This window comes from Carcharhinus amblyrhynchos, chromosome 7, assembly GCF_965287045.1.
Source record: "Carcharhinus amblyrhynchos chromosome 7, sCarAmb.v2.hapA, whole genome shotgun sequence".
Classification (NCBI taxonomy): Eukaryota; Metazoa; Chordata; class Chondrichthyes; order Carcharhiniformes; family Carcharhinidae; genus Carcharhinus; species Carcharhinus amblyrhynchos.
In genome coordinates this window covers 673,373-686,799 of record NC_137330.1, presented here as the reverse complement: position 1 = coordinate 686,799, position 13,427 = coordinate 673,373, and the positions used below count along the sequence as shown (strand labels likewise).

Genomic DNA, 13,427 nt, shown 5'->3' with positions numbered 1-13,427 from the left:
TAGCACTGATGAAATGGACACTCACTCAGATCTGCTGCTCCCTCCTAGCACTGATGAAATGGACACTCACTCGGATCTGCTGCTCCCTCCTAGCACTGATGAAATGGACACTCACTCGGATCTGCTGCTCCCTCCAAGCACTGATGAAATGGACACTCACTCGGGTCTGCTGCTCCCTCCTAGCACTGATGAAATGGACACTCACTCGGATCTGCTGCTCCCTCCTAGCACTGATGAAATGGACACTCACTCGGATCTGCTGCTCTCTCCTAGCACTGATGAAACGGACACTCACTCAGATCTGCTGCTCCCTCCTAGCACTGATGAAATGGACACTCAGTCGGATCTGCTGCTCCCTCCTAACACTGGCTGTTCAGTTTTGTGGTGGGGAATTGAAGATGAATTTAGAAACACACCCAGCCCATTGAATCAACATATTTAACAATCTCTGCTCCCTGTGACTTACCTGCTGTAGTCACTGTCACACTCGTGCTCATTGCGGATATGAGCTGCCTATTCCCGATGGAAATCTCATATTGACATTGGTATGACCCCTCACTGCTTCTACCAGTGTTCCAGAATGTTCCAATGCTGTCTTTTGTGTCAATTTCACTGGAGGTCAGACGTTGGTGACCTTTGTAAAAATGGAAGGTTTTATCTCGATAATCGCCATCGACGGTGCAGGTAATGGTGACGGTCTCTCCCACAACATACACCCCGGTGGGTTCACTCAGCGATATCTGTGGCTTTATTAGCTGCCCTGTGAGAAAACAAATGGACAAAACAATTAGAAACAGATTGGAGGGATCACATGTCCAAACATTGTTAATACAAACACCATCCATTGACCTATGTAGAAGGACAGTGCTCACATCCTGAACTGAGGTTCCACACAGAGAGTTGAGGAACTGATTGGGTGGGGGAGGAGGTGACAGAGAGACAGGGAAACATTAGAGAAGATTTAGACCTCTCACACTCCAACTGGACAGCAGAACAGACACAAGGACGTCCAGTGGCAACTTTGGATATCCTCAGGCACATTCGGAGCTGTCACTGTAAATTTGGAATGAATGTTCCCATTCAATGGAACATTGGCTGTGGCCACTGGGAATGCCGGATTGTTCCTGAGTTATCTTCCCCAGAGAATGTTAATGGATGGTTGCTTCACATTCTTTAAAAAATCCCTAGATGAGCACTTGGAATGTCATAACATTCAGGGCTATGGGACAAGTGCTGGGAAATGGGATTAGGTGGGAAGTCAGGTGGTTCTCGTGTGCTGGTGAAGACTCAATGGGCTGTAGGGCCTCGTCAGCTCAGTATGATTCTATCGTAGTTTTTATATTAGTAATCAGTTTCTTCCCGGTATTCTCATATTTTTGTGTGTGTGTGTGTGTGTGTGTGTGTGTGTGTGTGTGTGTGTGTGTGTGTGTGTGTGTGCGTGCGTGCGTGCGTGTGCGTGCGCGCACCTTGCCTCTGCATGTCTCTGACAGTGTGCCTGACCCTGTCTTTGTGGCAGTCTCTGTGTATGTGTCTGTCTGTGTGTATCTTAGTCTGTCCATCTTTGTTGCAGTCCCTGTATTTGTGTCTATCTATGTATGTCTGTGTTTCACTGTGTCCTTATCTCTGACCCTTCCAGTCTGTCTGTCTGTTTTGCGGTCTCTCTATGTGTATGTCCATGTGAGCGTGTGCCTATGTGTCACTGTGTCTGTCTCTGTCTGTCCCTACCTGTCTGTGTGTCTCTTGTCTTTCTGTCTGTCTGTGTGTCTGTCTCTGTGTCCTTACCTTTGTCTGTCCCTTCCAGTCTGCATGTCCCTCAGTCTGTCTGTCTGTGTCAGTGTGTCTGTCTGTGTCAGGGAGCACCATTATGGAATGGATTCACACTTTGGGTTGTTAAACTGAACAAAATGAGGGTGAGATGATGAAATGTTGACCACAAACAGAAGCTGCTGTCATGTGTTCATTGAAGGACATTAGTCTCCATTCTCTAGTGGGATAGAGGGGGAATCCAGAAACCAGGGATCACAGTCTGAGGATACAGGGTCGATGGTTTAGAACTGAGGTGAGGAGAAATTTCTTCACCCAGACAGTGGTCAGCCTGGAGAATTCACTACCACAGAAAGGAGCTGCGGCTGAAACAATGTATGTTTTCAAGAAGGAGTTGGATATAACTCTTGGGGTGACGGGAAGATCAAGCTATTGAGTTGGATGATCAGCCATGATAATGAATAGCACAGCAGGATCGAAGGGCTGAATGGCCTCCTCTTGCTCCATTTTCTCTGCTTCAATGCAAGGGTTGGTCTTCCAATATAGAACAGCTGGAGGCATGAATTGTGACAATTCAGACTGTGATATATGCAAATTGGGAGGTTGATTCTGAGCACAAACACTCTAGCATTCTCTGTTCACTCTACAGATCTCCATCGCAGTGATATCCTCAACTCCAGCAGGGTGAATGAGGACAGGGAGTTAATACAAGTTCCCCAGATGTAACCACTCCTGACTTATTCACTCAGAGCCTTGAGTTCACACTTTGTAAAGACATCCATCCCCAAATATAAAAAAAACACCTTCACACAAGCTGGACACGACTCTGAGGAATGAGCCAACACTCTGAAAGTGTTCAGTGTTAAAGATGAGAGCAATAGCAATGGGGCGTCACAGCAGAAAGATAGTGGTTTCAACTTGAAGAAGCTTCAGTTGAAAAAAAGAGGAACTCAGCCAGTGCCAGGAAGGACAGTGACTCAGAACTAACAGAATAGGCCAAAATATATTTCACAGAATATTCCAGAACTGTGCTCAAGTGTTGTCTCATATTTAAATTTCCCAAATCCGCTGAAGACTCACATTCACGAATGAACCCCGTTGATGGTGAATATCCCACCCCTTTACCCCCTGATCCTTATCGAGGGACTTGGATCATGGGGAGAGACTGGAGAAGCTGGTGTGGTTCTCATTTGATACGAGAAGGTTCAGTGGGTATTTCCCAGCTTGGCAGCGAGGGCAGGGAATTGTATTCAGAGGAGGGAGGGGGTGAGTCGGGAGAGATGGGATCAATTGGGAGAGTTGGGGAGAAACCTGCAGGAAACAGATAAACACATTTAATACAGATTAGCAACAATGTGAGGAAGTTTGAGAAAGAGGTGAGCGGTGATAGAGAGAGGTCACAGCGGAACGATGTGGTTTCAGCTCAGAGGCTTCACAGAAAGAGAAAGGAGATTGTAGACCCCGATAGGATGGACAGGGCATCAGACCCCAGAGTGGGGCTAAACATATCACAGGAAAATGCACTGATGGAATCTCTCCCCTTCCCTCCCATCTTTCACCCGATAGCGGACCAATATTAGCCACATATCTGTTGCCCATCCCCCCACAGCCCCTGTCCTAATCCAAGCCAAGTCAAGTTCACCACCTCCCACTACCATCCCCCCACCCCTCACCCGCCCACAGCACCTCCTGCTACTCCGCTCACAGAAGAGCATAATCCCCCCGGCACCATCCCCACTGAACTGAACAAAAGCTGCATTTGAAAAAATGTTCAAACATCTTCTCCAAACTCTCCATGGTCCTCGACTCCTCTCTATCTGTGTGTGATCCTCTAGATTATGAACCCTCTGATTTCTCCATACCCGGATAATTGCTGCCTCGGGAACTCTCCCCCACTTTCCATCGCTCCACAATGGGCTCCTTCAGCTGCCTGGGGGCCTGAGCTCTGGAATCCCCTCCCTAATCCTCTCCCCCTGTCTCTCTCTCTCTCCCCCGCTTCATGACACTCATAAACACCTCCCTCCCTCCACACTGATTTGAGTTGTCGACACTAAGATCTCCACTCAGTGTTCAATAGTTAATGGCTCCCTTTGACACACCCAGTAAGGGATTAGCACATTACGGGCACTATAGCAATGAAATGATATTTCTGTGAGGATGGGACTCGTGTCGGGTGGACAATTGTGACTGTTTTTCAGGGATAGAGAGGGAGATCCTTTCCTTTGGGCAGGAGGTGACAGAGAGACAGATAGCCATTGAAAGCTTTAAACAGCTGGAGGATGGGCTGGGTGGGACAGGACAGATGTTTCTGAGATTGGACCCCAGCTGGAATGATCCATTAGAATGATTCCAGGGTCCAATGGGGTGAATTCTGACAACAGTCTGCATGGACAGCGCTGAGTGTGGAAGAGAAACGGGTGAAATGGAATTGTTTGAGGGAAATTAATTCCTTGATGCAGCATTCTGGGAGACTCTGTGTTCTTTCATCTCACCCTGGAGAAACAGTCAGCAAAATCTCAGAATTAGAAATCACCCTTTCAAGGGCGATGCTGGCAAGAAATTCCTCACTCGAGGAGCAGTCTAGATCAGCTCACACACTCCTCAAATCACAGCTGAGGTTAGATCGGTTGTAAATTATAGACTCGGGGGTGAAAGGTTTTTGTTATTTTATATTGTTAGAGGAAAGGTCATCAGGGTGTGTGAAATTAGAGAAGATTTAGATCTCTCACACTCCAACTGGACAGCAGAACAGACACAAGGACGTCCAATGGCAACTTTGGATATCCTCAGAAACATTCGGAGCTGGAACTGTAAATTTGGAATGAATGTTCCCATTCAATAGAACATTGGCTGTGGCCAGTGGGAATGCCGGATTGTTCCTGAGTTATCTTCCCCAGAGAGTGTTAATGGATGGAGCACCAACAACAAGAACGAGGCATTTCCCATGGCATTGACAATCTAGGCTCCAGTCACCAGTGTCAGAGTTACAACACGATGGGTTATAACAATCAAATCCATCACCATAGTGTCTGCGAGAGTTTGCACATTCTCCCCGTGAGTGCGTGAGTTTTCTCCAGGTGCTCCGAAAAACGTGCTCTTAGGCTGATTGGTGTAACAAATTGTCCCTAAATTAGTCTTCCCTCAATCCTCCCCAATAGGTGTAGACAAAGGTCATGGGTAGAGGAGGGCACTCAATGTTAAAATGGCGGCGCGGGCTCGTTGGGCCGAAGGGCCTGTTTCCCGTGCTGTGTTGTTCTTTGTTCTTTGAATATGAATGAGTGAAATGAAAACTGAGACCTTTCCCAGAATCACAGGTTGTTACTATATTCCCCAAACAGGGTCTTTCCTCACACTGAACTCCCATCTCCAATTGTTTGAGGATGTTTTTCATGAACCTCACCCCCCCTCACTTTCCCAACATCCAATCTTTTCTCCAGACAGGTAATTAGTTACCAACTATCACAGAATCATACTGAACTGAAGAGGCCCTTCAGCCCATCGAGTCTTCACCAGCACACAAGAACCACCTGATCTCCCACCTAATCCCATTCACCAGCACTTGTCCCATAGCCCTGAATGTTATAACATTCCAAGTGCTTGTTATCGGACAACAAATTTTATGAAATTGGGCATACAAAAAGGAAGCAGACTAAAGTTACACTCAGAGCCTCTCCACTAAAAATCACAAAGTAACAGACACTGATCTGTGGGCAAGAGCATGCTTTTAGAATGCAAATGAGGGCTAGCACATAAGGGAAATTGGACAGGATGGCACCTACAGGAACTAAATCTCCACCCCATCAAATCAGCACTTTTAAAACAGTCAAACAAACCATGGAGACACTTAAAATTAGCATAGTTAAGGAAACATTCCTGTCCCCTCAAAACCTCTTTTGAGATCAATGACACACCTATGGTTCAAACCCCAGAGATTCTAGACTATTAAATAACCAATCAGACAAAACAATTAACACACACCTAAAACAATTTCCTCAACACTTGAAAACATCGAGACGGGATGGCTAAAGTCGAATATTGTAAATAAAGTATTAGCGTTTGAATCGCATACTGCACCGAAGTTCAGGTATAACTATAGCCTGCTGCGAGGGACGGACAGACCGCTTTCGGGACAGTCCGATTGTATGTCCTGACTGCGCTTCTCCGTCGACATAAAGAAAATAAAGCTGTGCCGTTATTGAACATCACCCTGAGTCCGTAGTGGTTGTTTCGCCCACTCGCGCTAACATGCTCATCCAGGGATTTGTTTAAAGGATGTGGCAGATGGGAGAGGCCAGCGAGCTTTCCAACGTCCCTGATGACAATCTCTTCGGAAAGCATGACCAGCTACAGCTGCTCAGAGACCGTGTGGTTCAGTTGGAGCAGCAGCTGGGTACATTGCAGAGCATACAGGGGGCAGAGAGTGTGACACACACTCGTTTCAGGGAGGTGGTCACACCACAGGTTCAGGCAGGTAGATGGGTGCCCATCAGGAGAGGCAGGAAGGTAAGGCAGGATTTTCCTGTGGTTATTCCCCTTTCAAACAGGTACCGTTTGGATATGTTGGAGGGGGGGATAGCTGCTCAATGGAAGATACCAGCAGCAGCCAGGCTTGTGACACCACAACTGGTTCTGGTGTAGAGCAGGGTCGGGATCAGTGCAAGCGAGAGATATTAGCGGAGACTCGATAGTCAGGGCTGTGTTGCCTCCCTGGTGCCAGGGTCCTGCATGTCACTAAGTGGATCCACAGCATCCTGAAACAGGAGAGTAAACAGACAGATGTCATTGTCCACATTGGCACTGATGACATAGACAAGAAGAGGACCTGTAAAAACAATTCAGGGAGTTAGGGAGGGAGCCAAGCCAGGGGATCGATGTTTCAGCAGGGGAGCATTTTGGGCTGAGTGACCAGAATTCCATAAGTTTTTGGGTAGCCATGGATAAGGGTAAGAGTGGCCCTCGGGTGAGGGTGCTTAATTGGGCGAGGGACAATAACATCCAAATTAGACAGGAACTGGGGCATGTGGATTGGGAGCGGCTATTTAAGGGCAAACATGCCTGACATGTGGGAGGTTTTTAAAGGCCAGTTGATTGAAATGGAGGGGAGGAATATTCCCATAAAAATGATGGATAAAAATGGCAGGATTCAGGAACCAGGATTAGAAGGGAAATTTTAAGCTTTGACAAAAGGGAAAAGAAAGCATGCGATATGTCCAGGCATCTAAAAACTGACAAAGCCCTGGAGGAATACAGTGAAAGTAAGGAGGAACTTAAACATGGAATTAGAAGGGCGAAAAGGGACCATGAAATGTCTTTAGCAAAAAGGGTGAAGAAAAATCCCAAGCATTTTTATGCATATATTAGGAGCAAGAGGGTAGCAAGAGAAAGAGTAGGCTCACTCAGGAATAATGGAGGGAAATTTTATGTGGAATCACAGGAAGTGAATGAGATCTTTAATGAGTACTTTGTAACAGTATTCACCAAGGAGAAGGACATGAGGGATGTTGAGGTCAGGGATAGGTGTGTGAATGCTCTTGAGAACGTCAGTATATCAGAGAAGGACATCTAGAGGCTAAAGGGATCAAGGGATATGGGGGGAAGGCGATATCACAGTATTAAATTTGATGATCAGCCATTATCATAATGAATGGGACAGCAGGCTCGAAGGGCCAAATGGCCTACTCCTGTTCCTACATTCCTGTGTCCCAAAGAACTGGAGACAAAGTAATTCTGTGCTAAGTCTTTGAAATGTCAATCCAATTATTCAATCCTACATTATGTTGGTCCCACAGCCCCGACAGTTCAGGGGGAACAGAGTAATTCTGTGACTGAGTGAATCTTTAACCGAAAGACAGATGGAAATAGTTGGGGCGCAGTGTGAGGCATCGATATGGGACTTGTGTACAGATAGTGTCCAGTACAAGTGGTAGATTCCATTCTGGAGTGGATGGAGCTGTGAACAGTGACACTCACTGTCACTCACTCACTGTCACCCACACACTCACTGTCACTCACTCACTGTCACTCACACACTCACTGTCACTCACTGTCACTCACTGTCACTCACTGTCACTCACTGACTCACTGTCACACACACAGACACACACACAATCAAATGACCACAACTATCACAAAACGTCTGAAATTCAGTTGCGACATTGAAATGGAATAGAAATAGAATGTTCTAAGCAATGGAGAATGTCCAGCACTGAGGGGAATATTAATAGTAGTGAGGTGTTATAACGGAAAGCAGTGGTTACAACTTGCAAGAGGTTCAGCTCAAAGAAAGAGGAACTCAGACAGTGAGAAGCAGAGGGTCAGATTGAAACTAGTGAAAGATATATTCACTGGAATATCCACTGAGTGTCGATTCTGTCTTTTCCATCAGTTTAAATGGTGGGACAGACCCTATCAGATAGAAACACATCCCGGGATCTCTCCCCTTCCCTCCCATCTTTCACCAGGCAGCGGAATGACATTAACCAAATATCTGCTGCCCCCCACCCCCTCTGGCTGCCGCCCTTGTCCCAGTCCAAGCCAAATCCCATTTATCCCCCACCCCCATATCCTCACAGAAGAACATAAACCCCCCGGCACCATCCCCACTGGACTGAACAAAAGCTGCATTTAAAAAAAATGTTCAAACATGTTCTCCAAACTCTCCATGGTCCTCGGCTCCTCTCTATCTGTGTGTGATCCTCTAGATTATGAACCCTCTGATTTCTCCATACCCGGATAATTGCTGCCTCGGGAACTCTCCCCCACTTTCCATCGCTCCACAATGGGCTCCTTCAGCTGCCTGGGGACCTGAGCTCTGGAATCCCCTCCCTAAACCTTTCCCCCTGTCTCTCTGTCTCTCTCTCTGCCCCTCAATGATGCTCCTAAACACCTCCCTCCCTCCACACAGATTTGGGTCGTCTATGCTCACATCTCCACTCAGCGTTCAGTGGATAATGGTTCCCTTTGATACGACCAGTGAGGGGTTCCTGCGTTACTGGTGCTATATCAATGGAATAATGTCTTTGTGAGGATGGGACTGGTGTTGAGGGGACAGCAGTCACTGTGTTCCAGGGACAGAGAGACAGTTCATTGCTGTTGGACTGGGGAGTAGGGGGTGACAGAGAAACAGGTAGCCAGTGAAAGTTTTAGACAGCTGGAGGATGGGTTCAGTGGGACAGGGCTGATGTGTCTGAGATTGGACCCCAGCTGCTCCTTCCTCAGGGTAGTGGGAGACACTTTCCCTATATCAGCTACAGGATTCTGACACTCGGGGGAGGTGGGTCAGGGGAGGTGAGGGGGGGGGCGGGGGGGGGGGGGGGGGAGTGCGGGGGAGGCGGTGGGGGGAGTTGTTGAGGGCAGTGACCCAGGCATCAGACATTTCGGGAACCAATCCCTGGTCAGACACAGCATCATGTGGCAATGATCAAAACCTGCTACCCAGTTACAGAACCCTTCATCTGAGGACTGGGTCCTCCACACCTCTCCCTGCCTCAATCCTTTGGTCACCCCTGACCCTGAACCACAGGCCAAGAATTCAGGCCCCAAACCCTCATGGATTCTGTCAGGAGTTAAGGAATGACTGGGAAGATTATTCAGTTACACTCCTCCCTCCTCATATCTAACCTTCCAATTTCTGACAGTGGATAATACACGATTTGTGAAAGTTGGAATGAGTTTGAACAGATATGTTAACAATCTCCGTTCCCAGTCCCTCACCTGTTATTGTCACATTCACAAATTCACTCACTGGGGAAGAAGACTGATAACTCCAACACCAGTAATAACACTGATAACGGCCTCCTTGGTTCAAAGCAGCAAACGAGAATCTTGCAGAGTTGTCCCGTATGGAAACTAAAGGAAGATTGTTCTCTTGATCATCCTTGTAAATGTAGAAGGTTTTATCGGAACAATGTGTCTCCACAGTGCAGGTGAGGGTGACAGTCTCTGTTTCTAGATACACTCCAGTCGGTTGATCCAGTGATATCTGCGGCTTTGGTAAGTTCCCTGTGTTGGAAGGAATGGAAATCTCTGTTAGGAATGGATCTCCAGGGTTTCAGGTACAGAGGGAATGAGCTCACTCACTAACCATTGCACTGCTGTTGAAGGGAGATGTTTGCCTTGGGAACTGAGGATGAAGAAAAGGGAGTTTTCGGGATGAGTTCTCGAAGAAACAGTGAGATATTGGAATTTACACAATGGATTTCAGTAACTCAGCTCATTAGAAAACAATCCACAGCTAACGGTGTAAATGTGAAGTGTAACTCATTATTTAATGTAGAAAATCAAATCACAACACTAAATAAAATAAACCGGCTGGGATTCCCTTTCCAAAGTGAGATGTTTAATCAGTAATTGTACCCTGGGTTACAGGAGAAAGAAGGATATGGTTTAATTTACAGTCAATATTTCTGTTCAGTGCAGCTGATTTGAACATTTGATTTAAAGGGGTGAAGATTTCCTTTAATCTGTGCCTTTTCAAACAATGGACTCACTTTGGTGAAAGCAACATATTGGCTCATTCCAGAGGTGAGTGTCTCTGACCAGCCTGACAATTATTCTCCCTCTCTCATTACCCTTTGTGAATCTGGTGGTGATCCTCTCTGATGTGAGGCTGTCCATGGAGTGTTGTTAAATGGAAAGCCAATGGAAGCCCCGTCTGGACCCAGAGATTATTGAAGAAGCACCAACATGTTTGGTGTTTGGGTTTGTGTGAGACCTGGAGGGAACCCCCGTGTGTTGATGATCTTCTGATGTATCTGCTGTTATTGTCCATGTTAATGAATTCACTCCCCCCTCCCCTGAGTCCCCCCTCTAAATCCGTTCCCCAGTCACCACCTTGAGCCACCTCACTGATATTTGTCTGAGGGGTGGTGGAGACACTTCAAAATCTTTGTATCCTGTCAGACCCTGAGTGATCTTCTGATCCCTGTACCTGCACCACCTCTCAGTCCACCAATGTCCATCTCCCTGATATTGTGTGACTCCATCCCCGTGTCTCCCTCTGCCTCCAGCCTTGTGTCTTCCAACTCTCTCCTGGTGGACTTCCCAGCCGTCACCCGGCATCGGAATGTCATGAATCAAATATCTGCTGGTTCCCCGCCTTTCAAACCAAGTCCCATTCATCCACCACGCTCCTGTTCTTACAGAACAACATAATCCCCCAGCCCCTCTCCCACCCCCCTCACTCTCAACTGAATAACAACTGGATTTGAAAAGCAATACATACATATTCCCCAAACTCTCCGTGGTCCTCACCTATTCTCTGTCTCTGTGCAGTTCTCCAGATTGTCAAACCTCTGATAGCTCTTGTGATGATACTGTGCTTTGGAGAAATGTTTTTGAGTGATGTTGCTGTGCAGGATTTTTCTCAACAGGCAGTTCTAAGTGCCCGGTGAGGGGTTACTGCAAATAATGTGAGGACAGCACTGGTGTTTGATGGACACTCATGACTCTTTCCCAGGAGCAGAGAGGGAGTTTGTTGCTGTTGGACACGTGAGGGAGGGGCAGGAGGTGACAGAGAGACAGATAGCCGTTGAAAGCTTTAAACAGCTGGAGGATGGGCTGGGTGGGACAGGACAGATGTTTCTGAGATTGGACCCCAGCTGGAGTGATCCATTGGAATGATTCCAGGGTCCAATGGGGTGAATTCTGACAACAGTCTGCATGGACAGCGCTGAGTGTGGAAGAGAAACGGGTGAAATGGAATTGTTTGAGGGAAATTAATTCCTTGATGCAGCATTCTGGGAGACTCTGTGTTCTTTCATTTCACCCTGGAGAAACAGTCAGCAAAATCTCAGAATGAGAAATCACCCTTTCAAGGGCGATGCTGGCAAGAAATTCCTCACTCGAGGAGCAGTCTAGATCAGCTCACACACTCCTCAAATCACAGCTGAGGTTAGGTCGGTTGTAAATTACAGACTCGGGGGTGAAAGGTTTTTGTTATTTTATATTGTTAGAGGATAGGTCATCAGGGTGTGTGAAATTAGAGAAGATTTAGATCTCTCACACTCCAACTGGACAGCAGAACAGACACAAGGACTTCCAATGGCAACTTTGGATATCCTCAGGAACATTCGGAGCTGGAATTGTAAATTTGGAATGAATGTTCCCATTCAATAGAACATTGGCTGTGGCCAGTGGGAATGCCGGATTGTTCCTGAGTTATCTTCCACAGAGAGTGTTAATGGATGGAGCACCAACAACAAGAATGAGGCATTTCCCATGGCATTGACAATCTAGGCCCCAGTCACCAGTGTCAGAGTTACAACACGATGGGTTGTAACAATCAAACCCATCACCAAACCACAAAACCAAACCAATTGATTTAACACGATAGGGATTAATAATTCAATGTCATGATATTAGAGAGAAATGTGGACACTTACTTTGAGAGAGGCTCCCCTGAACAGCAAAAGCCGCTGAAACGAGAGAATATGAATGAGTGAAATGAAAACTGAGACCTTTCCCAGAATCACAGGTTGTTACAATATTCCCCAAAGAGGTCTTTCCTCACACTGAACTCCCATCTCCAATCATTTGAGGATCTTTATAATTAAACCCATTCCCCCACTTTTTCAATATCCAATCTTCTCTCCAGGCAGTGTGACACATGTGTCTCTTTAAATAATTTATGTTTTAATCACATTCTCTCCAGTTATAAACTGTCCCTGAGCTGCCTGCTTAGAAGTCATTTTGTTGCTGCTTAAATGGTTTAAATGTGGTTTTGTTTATTTTAACACTGGGTCTCGTGCACTTTCTGGGATTTTATGATCATTTTGAATTGTTAGAACACAGAACATCGAACACTACAGCACAAACAGGCCCTTCGGCCCACAAGTTGCACCGATCATATCCATACCTACCAGGCCATAAAACTACCTGTAACTCCCAATCCCATTAAATCCCACGTACTCATCCAGAAGTCTTTTAAAAGACCCCAGCAAGTTCGCCTCTACCACCACCAACGGCAGCCGATTCCACTCACTCACCACCCTCTGAGTGAAAAACTTACCCCTAACATCTCCTCTGAACTTTCTTCCCAGAACCTTAAACCTGTGTCCTCTCGTAGCGACCATTTCACCCTGGGAAATAGCCTCCGAGAATCCACCCTATCTATTCCTCTCAGCATTTTATAAACCTCTATCAGGTCGCCTCTCAACCTTCGTCTCTCCAGGGAGAAGAGATCTAGCTCCCTTAACCTATCTTCATAAGGCATGCCTCCCAATCCAGGCAACATCCTTGTAAATCTCCTCTCAATAGCTTCCACATCCTTCCTGTAGTGAGGTGACCAGAACTGTGCACAGTACTCCAAGTGGGGTCTGACAAGGGTCTCAAAGTTGCAGCATTACCTCCCGACTCCTAAACTCAATCCCTTGATTAATGAAGGCCAGTATGCCATACGCCTTCTTGACCACATCCTCCACCTGCGAAGCCAATCTAAGGGTCCTATGGACCCGCACCCCAAGATCCTTCTGCTCCTCAACACTGCTAAGACTCCTGCCCTTGATATTGTACTCCTTCATCCCATTGGTCCTGCCAAAATGGACTATTGCACATTTATCTGCGCTGAAGTCCATCTGCCACTTCTCCGCCCAGTCTTGCATCCTATCTATGTCACGCTGCAACTTCTGACATCCCTCCAGACGATCCACAACACCAACCTCGTG

General features: G+C 46.7%; 1 protein-coding gene across 1 annotated transcript in view; it reads right to left on the bottom strand.

Moving 5' to 3' along the window:
- Window positions 1-13,427, bottom strand: part of LOC145345292 (Fc receptor-like protein 5) — a 78,734-nt gene that overhangs the window by 15,882 nt on the left and 49,425 nt on the right. Inside the window, exons 4-5 of the mRNA XM_080193109.1 lie at window positions 9,478-9,765; window positions 467-760 (exon numbers count right to left, since the gene is read on the bottom strand). Coding sequence (XP_080049235.1) covers window positions 467-760; window positions 9,478-9,765 — 582 coding nt within the window. The remainder of the gene's footprint in view (window positions 1-466; window positions 761-9,477; window positions 9,766-13,427) is intronic.